This window comes from Carettochelys insculpta, chromosome 17, assembly GCF_033958435.1.
Source record: "Carettochelys insculpta isolate YL-2023 chromosome 17, ASM3395843v1, whole genome shotgun sequence".
In the NCBI taxonomy this organism is placed as follows: Eukaryota; Metazoa; Chordata; order Testudines; family Carettochelyidae; genus Carettochelys; species Carettochelys insculpta.
Window position 1 is genome coordinate 9,867,828 of NC_134153.1, and position 17,904 is coordinate 9,885,731.

The window sequence follows — 17,904 nt, forward strand, 5'->3', positions numbered from 1 at the left end:
AAAGAGAACAAGTGGTCTCACTATGTTGGCTTCATAGAGGAACAGCAGTCTGTTCACAAAAGGCAACATATATAAACAAACCATTTGGAGGAATTGCCTTGCTGTTGAGATAGAGATGAAAGGGCATCATTTGATTTATGCTTAACATGAAAGGACAGTACCATTACAGCAACTTCTGTTTCTCCTCTTCAAGCTCAGTAAATCATATTAAGGTATATACACTGGATTTTCAACCACCCGGACAACAATTTTAATAATCTCATGTATATACAAAAATATACTTGGGCCAAGAACATGCAGAAGACACTATTTCTGAGGAAAGAAATGACTTAATGAAAAGACAAAACAGGAATGGTGTCCACATAACAGGCGCAAAAAGAACACTTCCTGCCTGTGAGAGTATAGCCCTAGCCTACGTTAATAAAACCACCAGGCAGACACAGCTGCCAGTACAATTTGTTCAAACTATGATCACTTTAAAAGACAATCTCACTCTTGGGCCAAAATCTTATTTTCGTATAACCCACTGCGAACCAGAGTACATATGCAGGTTTTCTTATGAGATAGCACAATTTGTTCATATACACCACCCCTACAAATTTTTTAAACTTTTTCCAACAAAATCTGAAGACCACAGAAAAAAAAAATAGGAAATGGTTATAGTTCTACTTATTTGGAGCAATAATCCAGAACAAATCAGTGTGTTGTATCCATGCTTCTCCCACACACAGATCGTTGATCATAGGATGCTGTTTTTCTCCTCTATTCAGCCTAGGGCTCACAGGACCTCCACTTTTTACCATTTGACTGGGTTTTGTCTCTGTGATTGTTCAGTTTTTACATAGCAATCATACAAATCTCTTAGGTGCAACAGTAATTCCTCTAGATTGTTTCCTGTCAATGCAGACAGTGGGATGACTCTCTGCTCTACTCTCTCCTTAAGGAGTAATAAGTTAGCTTTTGACTGAGGAAGATCAATCTTGTTCCCAATCACAGCATGCGGTCTCTTCGACAAGCCTTCTGCATACTGCTCCAATTCATATTTTAAGTCTTGGAGCTGAGTCCATGGCTCAGACACAGACAGGTCCACCACAAATAAGAGAAAACGGCAGTGTTCTATATGCCTCAGAAAGGCCAGTCCAAGACCCTTGTTTAGATGAGCTCCTCTTATTACACCAGGAACATCAGCAACTATAAATGAGAGAGAAATGAATGTGAACTCAACATGTTAAACCTAAAGATATTTTATTTGTCTGTTGGCCTAGATATGTATATAGCTCTCTTTCAATGCAGTCTCTAAGAATGCACTGTATGGGTTTGTCTCCTCTCATCCTGAACAATTAAGTAATTTCACCAGTTTCATCTCAGGAGTCTGAGATCAACAGTGCATACAGGAAATACAAGACTTAATATCTATTTCACTTTTATATCAGGTTTGTAGCTCCCTAGAACTAGCAAGCAAATAGTCATTTTTACAGTTTTACATTTACTGTCTAAAGCGAGAAGACGAAAGGAGACAATCAAATGTCCACATCTAAAAATAGTGATTATATTTACAAACTCTTGTAACACATACCTGACACTTGTTCATAGTCTTGGTACTGAACAATGCCTACATGTGGATTTAAGGTTGTGAAGGGGTAGGGCGCCACTGCAGGCTTTGCATTGGAGATTGCTCGCAAGAGTGATGACTTCCCAGCATTAGGAAATCCCACCTGGAATACAAAATATTCAAGAAGGTTAATTTGGAATTGTAGCCAAAATAAAGAATGATCTTTTACAAATATATATCAATGGCTCTTTATCCGTCATAATCTGAAGAGCTGTAGACCCTTTTGCATACAAATGCATCATAGAATAGTAGGACTGGAAGGGACCTCGAGAGGCCATCGAGTCCAGCCCCCTGCCCCCACAGCAGGACCAAGCACTTTCTAGACCACCCCTGAAAGCCATCTATCTAACCTCTTCTTAAATGTCTCCAGTAATGGAGATTCTACCACCTCCCTTGGCAATTCGTTCCAGTGTTTGATCATCCTGACAGTTAGGAACTTTTTCCTAATGTCCAACCTGAACCTCCCCTGCTGCAATTTCAGTCCATTGCCTCTTGTTCTATCCTCAGAGGCAAGGAAGAACAAGTTCCCTCCCTCTGCCTTATGACACCCTTTTAGATACCTGAAAACTGCTATCATGTCCCCCCTCTATCTTCTCTTTTCCAAATTAAACAAGCCCAATTCTCTCAGCCTTCCTTCATAGGTCATGTTCTCTAGACCTTTGATCATTCTCGTTGCTCTCCTCTGGAGCCTCTCCAATTTCTCCACATCCTTCCTGAACTGCGGTGCCCAGAACTGGACACAATACTCCAGCTGAGACCTAACCAGCACAGAGTAGAGCGGGAGAATGACTTCTCGTGTTTTGTTCACAACACACCTGTTTATGCATCCTAGAATCATGTTTGCTTTTTTTGCAACAGCATCACACTGTTGACTCATATTTAACTTGTGGTCCACTATAACCCCTAGATCCCTTTGTGCTGTACTCATTCCTAGGCAGTCCTTTCCCATTCTGTATGTGTGTGTGACACTGATTGTTCCTTCCTAAGTGGAGCACTTTGCATTTGTCCTTATTAAACTTCATCCTGTTTACCTCAACCCATTTCTCCAGTTTATCCAGATCCTTTTGAATTATGACCCTATCCTCCAAAGAAGTTGCAACCCCTCCCAGCTTGGTATCATCTGCAAACTTAATAAGTGTACTTTCTATGTCAATATCTAAATCGTTAATGAAGATATTGAACAGAACCGGTCCTAAAACAGACCCCTGCGGAACCCCACTAGTTATACTTTTCCAGCAGGATTGAAAGCCATTGATAACTACTCTCTGGGTATGGTTATCCAGCCAGTTGTTCACCCACCTTATAGTAGCCCCATCTAAGTTGTATTTGAGTAGTTTATTGATAAGTATATTATGTGAGACCGTGTCAAATGCTTTACTGAAGTCAAGGTATATCACATCCACCGCTTCTCCCTTATCTACAAGGCTCGTAATTCTATCAAAGAAAACTATTAGATTGGTTTGACATGATCTGTTTTTAACAAAACCATGCTGGCTGTTCCCTATCACCTTACCACCTTCCAATTGCTTGCAGATGATTTCTTTAATGACCTGCTCCATTATCTTTCCTGGCACAGAGGTTAAGCTGACTCGCCTGTAGTTCCCCGGGTTATTCTTGTTCCCCTTTTTATAAATGGGTACTATATCTGTCCTTTTCCAGTCTTCTGGAATCTCTCCCGTCTCCCATGATTTTCCAAAAATGATCGCTAATGGCTCAGATACCTCTTCTATCAGCTCCTTGAGGATTCTAGGCATCAGTTCTGCCTGCTCAAGTCTAAAGATGGAGTGCACATCCTCTACTTTTAATTTCTTTTAAATATTTCCTTATATTAACATATATGAACTTTCCATAAACTAAACAAATCATTCATAGTCTTATTATTTTAAAAGGTCCATTTCCAGTTGGTCAACCATTTGTCAGCTTTGCATTTATTTTCAACTTCCAAAGCCAATTATCATATATTATGAAATCTACTTGCTTCGGACACTGATCTTGGCAGATCACACACCTGACTACTAGGAGTAAATTGTATCACCACTCTGCCCACAGTCAATCATCTCATTTGGCCTATAAGGTAACAGAACCACAATATGTGGGTAAGCTAATACTTTTCTCTTTGTTCCTCTATTGCAGTCTCTCTTGGAGGCTAGTTGAAGCCTCCACTTTAAAACAAACACTTTCCTGGGAAGCTCTGCTCACTGGCTGGATTGGCCTTAGAACAGCTATAGGATATCTTATCCAATACAGACAATAGTAACGAAGAGGAAGCTGTGCTAGTCTATACACTATCAAAACAAAAAGCAGTCAAGTAGCACTTTAAAGACTAGCAAAATGGTTTATTAGGTGAGTTTTCGTGGGACAGACCCACTTCTTCAGACCAGAACAGACTATGGTCTGAAGAAGTGGGTCTGTCCCACGAAAGCTCACCTAATAAACCATTTTGCTAGTCTTTAAAGTGCTACTTGACTGCTTTTTGTTTTAATACAGACAAGTGTTTGTGGAGGGTAAACAGCACTTAGAAACTGATGTTCCAGCTTGTGGAGGATAATCACTCTCTACAACTGCTATGATAAGTTTGGTAGAGATCTGGAAACTCATGGATTCCCTCTGTCAGTTTTAAGTCCTGATAATGCTCCCATAAAAACCAGTGACCGAATTCCCATTGGCTTCAATGGGCATCGTCTACAACTTAAAATGCTGAATTTAGTACTGCCAATTTAATAACTAAAATAGAATGCCCAAGCAAAGATATGGCTAAGTTTATTGTACCAGCCATGCTGGTTCATCTCCTTCTCAGGAGATGCATATATTATAAGATACATGCATCTTACGTATTATTGTAAAATAACGGTTTGTTCAACAAATTTACCAGGAAGATGAAAAACTGTATGGATTTAAATACAAAAAAGTCAGATTTAATACCCACAACAATTCAAAGACAAATGGAAGGATGATTATGGTTTTGTTCAAAAAGAATGTTATTTAAGAGCCATAAATGTTCCTTGATAATTTCTAGGTGTAACATGCTGTCTCAGTGCATTTCATCATGTCACCCAGAAACTGCTTGTCCAATTACTTTAAAAGCAGCATTCAAAAGTTCTCCTGCAGTAGAATAAGCCCTGTATTTTAAATGCCAAAAGACGGGGGGTTTAGTTCCTGATGATAACTTTGCTTCCTGCTTGCATTCAAACCCTGTATCATGTCAAGACATATTCTAGAAATGTTTATGGGAAACTGTTTCATTACTGCAGTTATTACTGAAGCTTGTACCTTGTTTACTGTTGATTTGGCATGAAACATGTTACCAAAGAGATAAGGCTTTGACCTTATATATAAACAATAGCAAGAAAATGACAGAAGGGCAAGGCACTCTGGATACTCCTCTATTAAACAACACTGTAATCATTTACAGTCATGTCCCAAACAAACTTGCAGAGAGAGATAACAGTTAACATTCCTTCCTCAACCAGTCAAGTGACATGTTGGAAGTATCAAAAATTAACAAAACAAAAACACAAGGCAATACCCACCAGCCCTGCATGCGCCATAGTCTTGAGCTCCAAATAGAGGATTCTTTTCTGACCTGGTTCTCCTATAGTAGCGGTCTTTGGTGCTCGATTCTCATTGGACAGAAAGAATCTGTTACCCTTCCCTCCAGTTCCTCCATAAGCTGCAACATATTCTTCACCATGCTGAGCAAGATTAGCCACAATTTTCCCATTCTCCTTAACGACAGTGCCTATGGGAACCTTGAAAAGAGAGAAAGTCCTAAGCCAAAAAACCCCTACTAGAGTTCAAATACTTAACACAGTTCAGCTGTTCTCTGTGGCTAGGAATGTTTTCAGGGTTTTGCTAACATCACAACTCTCCATCTCTCAGCTGTGCAAAAGTATTAAAGCAGTCATCAGGACCCCAATTTAGCAAGAAAGGCCACAGACACACTTTTTCCCTATACCCAAACAGCAGTGTTGGACATTTATCCTAATGGTACCATAATTTGCTTTTGCTTTCTTGTGTACCCAGTCCTAAGTATCATAGGGCAATTGGAGAAGGGTGATAAGAGGTTGTAAACCAATTCAAGATACCAAAAAAAGGCATAAGCACATTGGGGACCGGGTAGCTAAAAAGCAAGGTAAGAATGACTTATATTTTAATAACAAACTAAAAAAAGAAAGCAGCAAAACAGATTAAAAAAAAAAAAAAAAAAAAAAGAGAGATTCCCCACCTGCTTAAGTTAACCAAAAAAAACCAAACCCACTAAACCAAACCAACATGATATATTACCATGTGTGATTTACCTGGGTTTCATTTTCCCACTTACTTGAAGAGTGCTTACTTGATCTGGGGCACTACCCCCCAAAAATTATCATCAAATAAATAAATCAGTTCACTCCCCATCTGAAACCAAGTCTGAAGACTGACTTCATGGATAGCACAAAACACAGATATAAAGATTAGGGCCATATGTGCCATAATCAAAATGGGTGTTTTTAAATCTGTGGTAGCTCAGGTATTAAAGGCTCAGCTGAGACAAAGCAAGTTGTTTTAAATATATTAGTGGTTACTGTAAACCCTATCTAACTTGTTAAAATCTTTTCCCTTGCACTCCCTTCTTTCCTAGTGAAGACAGGGCTTGGAAGCGTGGAAAACCTCCCTTAACTTGTGCTTGTAAAGCACATGATGAAATGTAAAATCTATTCTTGCATGAGAAAAGAATAAACACTGCTAAAAAAATATAGTCATGAACTCAAAGCATGGTAGGGGTCTGCATCAAAATGGACATGTCAGGTAGCAGAAATAGCCTGTGAAAACAGACACTCTGTCCGTCCATCCGTCCGCCTGCCCGTCTGCCCACCCAAGATGCAGCATGATCTTTCAGAGAGATGCTGGTGTGTGACCAATGAGAACTAAGTGGGTTGGTTATGCCTGTGTATGAACTAGTTTTGATGCTATGAATACTTACTCTGACCAGCAGCACTATTCACGCGCGTAAAGTTACTCACACAGGTAACCTTTTGCAGGATTGAGGACTGAATTCTCACATAAATTTTTTTTTTTTTTGACAGTCAACAGCAGCAGCTTACTTTAATATACTTGTAACTGCCATTGGCTCCATAACAGTTTTTGCTTCCTCCTCTTTCTCCATCAAAACCCCGATACAAAGGGAGGACTGAAGCCAGTGATTTAATTTGCTGGTCAACTATAAAACAAAACACAAAACTTTAAAAGCATTCTTATGTTAAAAGAAATACAGCAGAACCATCCTTTTGGCCACTTTATCCTTTCAGTGTGGCACAGACAGAAGTATTGCATAAGCTGGTGTGAGAGTCCGAGAGAGATATAATAGGAATTCTATTAAAGTAAAATTCTACATTATTTATATGCTTACATGTAAAAAAAGTCATAGAAACAATGGACATATAAAGCTCTGTTCATTCACTGTTAAACACACTTCTTAACCAATAAAGAACATTCCATGGTAATCAATTCATTGCTAAATCACTAGTTAGCATTGAGGACTAATAGAATCAGTTTAAAAATATATTTTAAATTTCTCCCTTCTGACAAATTACTGTGGTTTTTTAAACGTTTAAGGTTATTTAAAAAAAAAAAAAAAAAAAAAAAATCACACCAAACCAGTTGTGGTCTTATCAGGCTGTTTTTATTCCTCTTGTAGAGGACCCAGCACAATGAAATATCTTTGTGCTAATGTAATAAAACTAATGATCATCTCATAAGCTATCCTAGCTCACACTTACTATGTAAATGACAGGGAAAACTCCAAAAAATATCCAAGCCAGTCTCCATGATGGTGGCTCTATATAGGTGCTATTATAATCCAGTTGAGTGGACTCCCTTTTTAATAAGTACTTTTGAACTGCTAACTCAGCATGATACTACTGTTGCATGTGTAATTGGAATTGTTGCCTTCTGGAGGAGTGAAATCAAATCCTGATCACCTGTGGTTATTAGAAACCACAGGATTAATATTGGCCATATTCCAATTTGCAAAATTACAGACTCAGTAGTCTTCCTACAGCCCAGCCTCAGTGGGATTTGGCATTCATCACTCTCTTATGTAATGATGATGACTCTCTTTTTAAATTTGTATTTCATGACAAACATGGAGGCACTCTTTGATGGAGAAAATTACTGTTGTAAACGTACTTTGTAATACTCTCAGGGTTTGTCTATATTACCACCTTCCTTCAAAGGAAAGATGGTAATTAGGGTGTTGGGAGTTTGCTAATGAAGTGCTGCTGTGCATAGGCAGCACTTCATTAAGCAAATCCAACCCCCCGCCCCAGGCAACTCTGAATTTTTAAATTTTGAGCAGTAAGGGCACTTCGAAGTACTGGCGGGTGAGCTGTGGCTAGACGCACGCCAGTACTCCGAAGTTTAAAACTTCAGAATTGCCGCGGGGGGGGAATTTGCTTAATGAAGTGCTGCCTATGCCCAGCAGCACTTCATTAGTAAACACCCTGATTACCATCCCTCCTTTGAAGGAAGGCGGAAGTGTAGACACAGCTTTAGATTCTTTGGAGTGCAAGATACTATATAAAGCTACATTTACACTGGCAAATTTTGATAGCAAAACCCCAGTGGAGCATACACACACAAAACAGGATTTGACGACAGCATCTGGACAAAACACAGCACGTACACTGGCTGCGTTCTGCCTTGAATACTTAACGCTGCTGTCAACAGATTCTGTTGACAAAAGGATGTGTGGTCACTCTGGTGGGCCTCCTCTCAACAGACAGGGCATCCACAACAATGGGCAGCCCTGTCTGCTATGCTTCCGGGTGCCTGTTTTGTCAAGAGAACAGCTGGGCAGTCCAGCTGCTCTATCAACAGAGCGGAGCACTCTTCTGATTGGCTTTTGTGTGTGGCTGCACTCTGTCAACAGAAGTTTTGTTGTGAAAGCTCTTCTGACAGTGACTTCTGTTGACACAGAGCTGTAGCGTAACCATACCCTAAGCGTAAAGATGAAAGGAAGAACTGTAAAGTGACTAAATGCTAAAAAAAAAGTTCAAAAATACTTTGTTAGTAGTATTAAGGAGTTTAAATGCCAACTTTTAAAAAATGATTCTTTACAAGCACCAGAAGGAAATGTCAAATCTTTAATTTATTCTACATCCTTCCAGTGCCAACATGGGAGCCCAAATTGGAATCTAGTTTCTTCCATTCTCCACTATCATTTGTTGCTACTTCCATCTGCTTTTTCATGCTAATACCAACTATTATGCCCTCTCTGCTAAGTTTTCTTCTAAAGGTTTTTCTTGGGAACCCCCATTCCCTCCAATCAATTGGTATTCACTTGACAGTTTTCGCTGGGGATGCCCTAAATATATCCAAAGGCTTCTTTCTGATTCTGGTGGAAATGAGCAGCTGATCCAGAATCTCTCTCTCTTTCTTTTCCCCATTTTTTTAGACAATGTAAGATCTAAACTCTTGTAGCCACTGTATGGCTATAAGAGTTAGCGCTGAGATTATATTTGTATTGAAAATTTTCAGTTTTGTTCTGCTGCTTCAAGTCTTTGATTTCCATATGCTGCCAAGTTTAGAAATGTTGTGGAGCCTTTTCTGTCCTTGAGGACCTTAATGTACACCACAAAGGTTATCAAATGCCTTTTGGAAAAAATAAATTAAAACCCAGTATGGGCAAACCCTGGTAATCCAACCCCACGTTAACCAACACTCCATTTTATCCAACACCGCCTCAGACGGTGTGGAATGAAATGGAATGTTTGACAACTGGGGGGTTGGATACTCTCCTCCAGCACAGTGCAACTGGCAGCATGCCCTGGGCAGCCAGCAGTACCACAGGGCCAGCAGCAGCTCCCCACTAGCATCACTGGGCAGGAGCCCCAGTTGGCCAAGTGCCTTCCTGCCAGGGGAGCTGGCCAGCACAGATGGTGCCGGGGCAGGTGGTGACCCACTGGAACTCTGTGCCCTGGAGCCAGCGGCGGCTGCCCACCCAGTGAGCCAGCTCTGAGGAGCTGGCCAGGGGCAGTCAGCAGCCTGTGCCTGGCCCCCAGTGGCTCCCAGCCCTGGGGCTGCTGGCCCCACCGTGCCCTAGGACCGATGGTAGCTACAAGCCCTGGTGCTGGCAGCAGCTGACCATTGGGAACCTAGCCCCAGTGAGCGAGATCAGGGCCGCCCCCCGGGGGGGATCACCCCCCGCCGGCACCCACTTGCAGTGGCTTGGGCCCCAGGATCAGCTGGGACTCTGCGCCCTGGGGCTGGCAGGAGCTGCCTGCTTGGGAGGACTGGGGCTCCATATCCGACCAACAGAGCTCTTCTCCCTGGGTCTGGCTCTAGCCTGGGACCAGCTGGCTCTCAGCTTCCCAGGACTGGTGGGGACTGCTTGCCCAGAAAGCCAGCGCTGGGGAGCTGCTCTGTGGCAGCCCACCCCAGGGAGCTAACCACCATCATTTCAAAAGGGGCCCAGGCAATCCAGCCCCCCGCCATCCCCCTCCATGACCCCACACCCCACCCTTGCTTATAACATTTTTGGGTACCTGACCAGTCAGTCAGTCCTGATTATGTTGGATAATTGGGATTTTACTGTATTAGGAGAGCTTGCCATTCTTTCATTCTTCTAAGATTGTTCATGTGATTATCAGCTCTACACAGGATCTCTTTGGTCTTAATCAAGCCTGGTCTTCTAAAATTTGGTGCACTGCTTCTTCCATCCTGGCTTGTTACAGATGCTTTCCCTTATGATAGAGTAGTATAACTCCTCCCTATTTGTTAAAGTCAGGCCAGGTCTACAGGAAGGATCAACAATTTGTTTTAGATAAGCAATTCTCATAGCTGGATTTGTCTATCCGGACTCAACGAATCTAAAATAGTAGATATCTGCTGCTGTCCCCACAGTGGGAGGACGACGGTAGAAAACTCCCATCCACTTCCCCTATTGGCAGGAAGTGGACGTGGACGGTGGTGCCATGACAGTTCAATTTAGCAAGGCCCCAATAGGCACGCTAAATCAAGCCCTGGAAGATGGGCAGTCAGTGCATCAATCTTAAGTGTAGACATACCCTCAGTAAGAAAACCTTTTGGGGAAGATTGCGACTCCATGCTTCTTCTGGTCACAATGGATTTCTTTTTCCCCCCAGAGTTTCATTAAATTAACAACTTAATTTGCAGGTTTAAAAATGGATCCAATCAACTAAAAATTACTTAAAAGCAAGGCAAATTCCATATGGAATTGCTGACCCAAAACCAGAAAGTTAGGAATATCTTCTTACCATTGTATGATGCAACAAATTCCAAACAGGATAACTTAAAAATGAAACTAAATAAAACCTGGTATGTTAGTGGAGCAGAGTTAGTTCTTTTGGAAATAACTTCTAATTTCAGAGCAAAACACAAAAGTGAATGTCCTTCCAAAACACAAAACATTAACCACTGTAAAAGTCCTCCACTTTTTGTTTCCCAGTTCAGTTATAGAAAAATCAAAACAGATAAAGATTGACTATTTCTTTTCAAACCAGAAGCTGCATTTTATTTAATCCATTTTTGAACAAATTTAATGTTTTACCTTTTAAAAATGTATTTAACTTTAAAATTATGCCAGCCAATATTGAAGACAAATCTTTTACTACATAAAAGTAATTTTAATAAAAAAAAAGCAAGCAATTGTTTGTTGCCCGAGTTTTAACAAAAGTTAAAGCCACTAAATGTGTGAGTCACTGGCTAAAAATTTGAATCCAGAGTTTAAGTGCTAAATCAGGCTTTAAACATCAGGAGACCCTTCCATAGACATAAAGAGAATATGTTCCTTGTTATTTACTCAGCTAGTTCAAAATCAATGACGAGTTCATTCAATTGGAAGTTAAGCAGGAAGACTTACTGTCTTCTTTCAGTAAATAAAAACAAGGTGCAAGAGGATGATATCTACTACTTCTAAAATCTTACAGGACATGCTAAACAAAACCAACCAGTTCAACTCACTAACTCCTGATGTTTCTTCTTTGGGTAAACCAGCTATCTTTAAATTCAAAATCTATTCTGATTAACTCTTTTCTTCTGTGTGTATCCAGAACACTTTGGGTAGTTTTATTTAACTAATCAAAAACAAATTTTTAAATACTGTTTTGGTGTGTTTTAAAATTCAGCCAAATCAACTTGACACATCATTCATAAAAAAGGCATCATTTAGTAAAATCAGAAGTGTCATTCTCCATTTCCATCATAAAAGAATCTTAATGTATGTTAAGCTATATCATTGTATGTACTCTCTCCCCCCCACTGCCTAGCAAAAAAATTGTCCAAGTTATATTTAATTACAAATCAATATGTTTAATGTTGCTAATCAAAAAGAATAAGGCTTTCTTTAGGAAAACAACTACAAAGTACAACAGCAAAACAAAGTTTAAAAATCACTGACAAACCAATCCAGGAAAATTTTCTGCTTTGGAACTCACAAGTATGAAGCCAATTAGTAATTTAGAGTCTGTTTTAAAGATTATACACTATACCAATTTCCAGGTATGTATTTTATCCTTTTCAGATTCTTACATCACTCTCATTCATATTGCAGTATCCAAGTATTTTCCAGAAGCACATTAACAGATATGACTAGCATGTATTGGTTCTCATCCTTTTAGTATTCACCCAACTTACATTTTTGTAGCACTTTAGGTTTGCTGTGCCATGCATTTTTATTACTAAAAGCAAGGTCAAAGAAGTGCACCTTGAATGTATGTGTACAGTTCTACAAAAAAAAACCTTGGTTTCACTTCGTGCTTCAAGAGCAATCTGTGTCAATGGAGGAAGACGACAGAGTGTTAGTATTTTCCAAGTAATGTTATGAGATTTTAATAAGATATTAGATTTTTAAAGTCAGTCTGACATGTAGCTATGTCATAAGAAAAATCAGTCATTCACATCCCTTTCGCAGTACTACAAAGCACAGATGGAACAAAGACAAAAGAAACACCCTCCTGTCACATACATTTGTCAGTTGTATCACTCAAACTAGGTTTGCAGAAAAATATACCTTTAAGAAAAAAAAGACTATTTAACAAGTCATCCTTTAATTTGTCGTATAAACTATAAAAAAAAACCCAAAGATATATATGTGCAACTTTTACCTTTCAAAATGACATGGCCCCCATCTCCTCCATTTCCACCATCAGGACCGCCATACTCTTTTCTAGGTTCACTGTGAAAAGAGTTAATACCTTGTCCTCCATGGCCTCCAACTACACTCACTCTTCGATGATCTACAAAATATCGAGTCTGTAATGGAAAGATGTTTTCACATAATTTTTCTAGTTTGGTGAAACACATATCATAACTCTGCTTAAAAAGCTGAAAGTTTGTGAAAAATTTAGGTAATGGAGGTGTGTTATCTTTGATCAGGAAATTCCAATTTCCACTTGAAAATGAAAATCTATATAGATTAGCTACAGTTAAGACAAGACCCAAAGAAAGTCCATTAACCTAGCAATTATTCTGAAGTACTTACACAGAATCACATATGTTAAAAAGCCCTTAAATAGCACAGCATATGTCTTTTGAGTCTCCCCAGGCAAAGAATTCTAGTGAGCAGATACTGAAAAATCATTCTCCCTAATGATGTACATTATGAAGCAATTCTCATGATAATGCTCAGCTACTGAAAAAAATAAAAGTGGGCAAGGTAATATCTGGACCAGTTTCTGACGGTGAAAGAAATAAGCTCTGAAGCTCACAGAGAACACTTCTATGCAAAAAAAAAAGCGATAAAACTCAGTGATCTAGGTAATTGACAACACATGGATAATTTTAAAAAGGCCAGTTTAAGTCAGTTTGCTCTGTGAATTCAGTCAGCATGGAGTTTCCAGCATCTGACCAGAGGCCCTAGATTTTGTAAGAACTTTTTCAATAGAGTGGAAAAGTCTGGAGACATTTTGTAGATGGGATTTTTAAAAAAGTGCAGTGAAAGGAGTATCTCAACAGCACTAAGATAAAATGTTATTACAGCTTCTTCTTTTTATAAGGATGAAACCATTCTGAGGAACATATTATCAGTCCTAATGGAGGCCGACTATCAATAATTGGCCATTAGACTTCTATAAAGACAAGTAGCTAAACTCCTTGCTGCTTACCTGAAATATATGAATCTCAAGTCTACTGAAGTGGAATATTAATAGATTCTCTAAAGGGCACCTCTGGGTAGGGACTGAATCTTTCTTATACAATTGCAGAGTACCTAGTGCAATCCTGATCTGGAATCTCTGTGTAGTATCATCTAGCATTCTGTTCTACTCATGAGCACAAAATGGAAGGACTGGGGCATTGAAACATTTGAGAAATGCATAGATTTGTTTCTTGTACATGAGGAAAAAAAATTGCATCGCAGGGGAGGAAGAGGGCTATTTTGTGGTATCAGTTCACCACTCAGTACTCCAAATGATGCCATTCTTCATGCAAACATCTATCTTCATTTCATAAGACAGAACAGTCTGGCGTTCCAGCACATCAAGAATTTAAGGAAAGGTCTTTCCTGGGAATGGGGAAGGGTGGGGAATACTAAACAATTCCTGTAGGCAATGGTACAGTGGATAAAACAGGGGGAGAGTGTGAAGAATTCTGGATTCTCACCCCAGGCCTGTCATTGATTTATTGCAATGCCTTGGGCGAGCCATTTTAAATTCTCTGTCCTTGAATTTCTCCATCCAGGTGCCCCATGTTCAGTGGTACCTGAGGCTACTACATATGTGGGACCCCAGGTCCAGGGTCAGTGGTGAAGGCTCAGGCAGCAGCCAGAAGTTGGAGTGCAGGGCTGATGCACAGATTCTGGGCCCATACTGGTGGCAGCTAAGCATCCACATGAAGGCCATGTCTACACTAGCCAAAAACTTTGAAATGGCCACGCAAATGGCCATTTTGAAATTTACTAATGAAGTGCTGAAATGCATATTCAGCACTTCATTAGCATGCGGGCGGCCTCGCCACTGTGCGGCTCGTCCCGATGGGGCTCCTTTTCGAAAAGACCCCGCCTACTTTGAAGTCCCATTATTCCTATGAGCAGACGGGAATAAGGGGACTTCGAAGTAGGCAGGGTCCTTTTGAAAAGGAGCCCTGTCGGGATGAGCCGCATCAATTTCGAAGTGCCGCGGCCGCCCGCATGCTAATGAAGCGCTGAATATGCATTTCAGTGCTTCATTATTAAACTTCGAAATGGCCATTTGCATGGCCATTTTGAAGTTTGGGGCTAGTGTAGACATGGCCGAAATGTGGGAAGCAGCATGACTTCCCAGGTCCTGTGCTTATGCCTTCTTGCCCAGCTCACACCCACTTTCCCCCTACCCGCCACAGCTCTGAGCACAGTCCCCACCCCAAGCAGTGACTGCTACTCTGTTCCCCTCTACCCCACTTCCACATAGGGCACCATAAACCATAGGGCCCTGTGGTTAATAATGCTTAACCACTGACTTTTGGAAAAATTGCTGGGATCCTTAAATGAAAAGTGCTATAAAAGTATTAGTATGTACATGAGTATTTTCTTGGGTCAAGATGTAGAAAGAATTTTACTTACAAATGATAACAAGAATCTAGTAATGTGCCATGGGATTTTAAAATCAGGTAGAGAATGGCACATGTTTTTAAAAATAGAATAAATTAGCTTGCGTGGTGAAAAATTCCATTACTAGTTCAGTGACACTGACAAGCAAAAATCCAATTCTTGAATAACCACAATTCCTTTTGCACAGTCGTCAGTACAAAAGAACCCAAGCATTAAGAACACCACACTTATGACCTGATTGATCCTAAACTTCACCTGCAACTGAAAGTATCAGGCAGCCACAGGGACAATAATAAAATAAAGAGCAAATGCAACAAAAACAAAAATAAAAGGAAGTTTAACGTTTCAAAACTCTGTTAAGTGAGCATTCATTTGTAAACTTTTGAAAGAACCAAAATTGTGGCTCTAAACAAAATGCCTCCATTTTCATGGTGTTTATAACACTGGGGTTCTACTGCATAATACAAATGTGATCATTCCTAAAAGGCCTCCTTTTTCAAATGTGGTTAGCACCATCAAATGACAAAATTGCAAACTGCTGTTTTAAATTAGATAGATTTATTGCTGCTTATAAGAAACAGTTAATTTTCCTGCAACTGAAATATTGACCCAAGAGGTATCCCCTGAGCCAAAATGAGAAAGCCTATGATTAAATCAGCCCCAAAATCTAGGCAATTTGGGAACCACACAAGCTTTTTTTTTTTGTTAAAACAAGCAAAACTAATTTAAATTTTAAATTAATCACAAACACAAACGTCATTTTTTCAAACACAATAGAGAATTATAATCACTGAAGCCTCTACAGCATCATTTCTCATCCTTTCCAGACTACTTTGCCTCTTCAAGAGTCTGATTTTATCTTGATATGCCAGGTGTCACCTCATTTAAAAACTACTTGGTTACAAAACCATACATAAAAAGTGTCAGACCACACTGTTACTGAAAAATTATAATTATGTTGAAAAAATGAGACTATAAACAAAATAAATCAAGTGGACCATCAATATTGTACTTACACTTCAGCAGATGGCACACAGAGCAGCATAAACCAGTCATGGAATTTTAATTTTTTTGTGACGTTGTTAGTGCTTTTTCTGTAGTCCATTATAAAACTAAGCAAATGAGTACTCAGAGGCTTCCGGGGGGGACTGGTTGTCAACCACTGCTCTATAGTGAAGAAACTCCTGTAACTACTGATACTGAAGTAGTCATGAAAAATGTTTATTTATGAACCAGTATTATATGAAATACCTAAATACAACCATTTTTTCCAGTTTAAAACAGGTAATTATATTTTATAAAACTATTTCCTGATAACATCAATGGCTGGTATGTTATTTCATTACAGGAAAAAGGTAATGAGAGAATATAAACAAAATATATGTCTGGGAGTAAAGTGTTCATTTTAGCATGCAGCAAGCTCTTTTAAGATATGGTAGGTCAACCTATTTGAATTTTAGTTTAGACTTTACCAGCTTCTTTTCCGAAATTGCTCTTTTTTGTCTCAGCCGTTGATTTTTTGCACACTTTGCACAGCTTGTGGAAAGAATCCTCTGCCAGCTCTTAACCGGCTGCTGCAATAAACAAATCTGCATATGTGAATATGCAGTTCTCCATTGCCATAAACAGTTCAACGAAGCCCATGTTCTTGACGAGCAGACTTTAGAATGCAGCATAGTCACCTATAAAGTGAAAATCATAGACAAAGGCACACCACTAACTAAACTTCACCTTCGTGGCTCTAGAAACAACGGTTTCACATGCAAGTCGAGAGAGCAAAAAAGAGATTTACACTGATGAAGTGAGTCTGTGCTCACGAAAGCTCACGCTCAAAACTTTTCCGTTAGTCTATAAGGTGCCACAGGACCCTTCGTTGCTATACCTAGCAATAGAAAGCCAATCCCAGCGCCCCTGCCCCAGAGCCAGCCCCTGAGCCCCCCCACCTATATCCCAGAGCCAGCCCCTGAATCCCCACCTCTGTCCCTGAGCAAAGCCAGCCCGAGCCCCCCACCTATATCCCACAGCCAGCTACTGAATCCCCCACTCTGCCCCTAAACCCCCTACCTATATCTCAAAGCCAGCCCCGCGAGAGATTCCCCCCCAGTACACACCTATCGTGAGATATTACTTCCCGTCCGGCTCCGCCCACTCGTGCGTTCTCACGGACGCAGAGGTCACGGCCTCACGCAAAGTACGTCCTCATCCTTCAGATTGAGGCACGCACAGTTTGCACTCACCTCACGTGTGAGGCGTAAGGACGAAAAAGGCGGGAAAAGAAATGCGGCTAAAGGCTCTGTCAGCTCGAGTCGGGCGCGCTATCCCCTTCCCCTCCCTCACACATACTGGGTTTTAGCCAAGTGCGTGTGTTCAAAAGCGGTGATACAAACGCTGTCCTGGTCGGCAGAGCCTGCTGCTTTAACAATGACTTAGCGTGTGTCCGTGGGACTGGCTATCCTCAGTGTTACCTCTTCTGGCTTTCTTTTACCTTAGGGCTATTGGAATAGAGCCTGCTCGCCTGGGCCTGGCCAAGACTTCATCCCTCTGAGGCATGGTGATAGGCCAGCTGGCAGTCACCCTTCACCTCTTACACATATGCTAGCTCCTGGTAAGCCAGTCTACTTAAAGTAGAAGTGGGGCCAAAGTGATGCAAACTAGCTCCCTGAATCCAACCGTGCCTCCCTGGCCTCCAATAGGTGGTCAGCAGCCTCTGGGCTGTGGCCGTGGGCCAAGGTGGGAGAGGCTTTGGTCTGTGCCTACAGGAAGGTGT

At 40.6% G+C, this 17,904-nt stretch overlaps 1 protein-coding gene across 1 annotated transcript; it reads right to left on the minus strand.

Moving 5' to 3' along the window:
- Positions 1–232: 232 nt before the first annotated feature.
- On the minus strand, positions 233–17,299 carry MTG2 (mitochondrial ribosome associated GTPase 2). The gene is made up of 7 exons (XM_075011748.1): positions 17,249–17,299; positions 16,610–16,819; positions 12,718–12,865; positions 6,697–6,812; positions 5,143–5,361; positions 1,577–1,715; positions 233–1,191 (listed from the first exon to the last, which is right to left on the minus strand). Exons 2-7 carry the CDS (start codon positions 16,811–16,813, stop codon positions 797–799), a joined length of 1,221 nt encoding a protein of 406 aa, XP_074867849.1. The 5' UTR covers positions 16,814–16,819; positions 17,249–17,299; the 3' UTR covers positions 233–796.
- Positions 17,300–17,904: the final 605 nt, after the last annotated feature.

What these genes read in the sequence shown, in the direction of transcription:
- MTG2 (XM_075011748.1), bottom strand. Translation starts at nt 16,813, where the DNA reads ATGCTGCATTCTAAAGTCTGCTCGTCAAGAACATGGGCTTCGTTGAAC. An exon ending in CAATTTCGGAAAAGAAGCTG is followed by an intron (nt 12,866 to 16,609) that starts GTAAAGTCTAAA and finishes TTTCCATTACAG; the next exon opens with ACTCGATATTTTGTAGATCA. An exon ending in GGGCCATGTCATTTTGAAAG is followed by an intron (nt 6,813 to 12,717) that starts GTAAAAGTTGCA and finishes TTTGTTTTATAG; the next exon opens with TTGACCAGCAAATTAAATCA.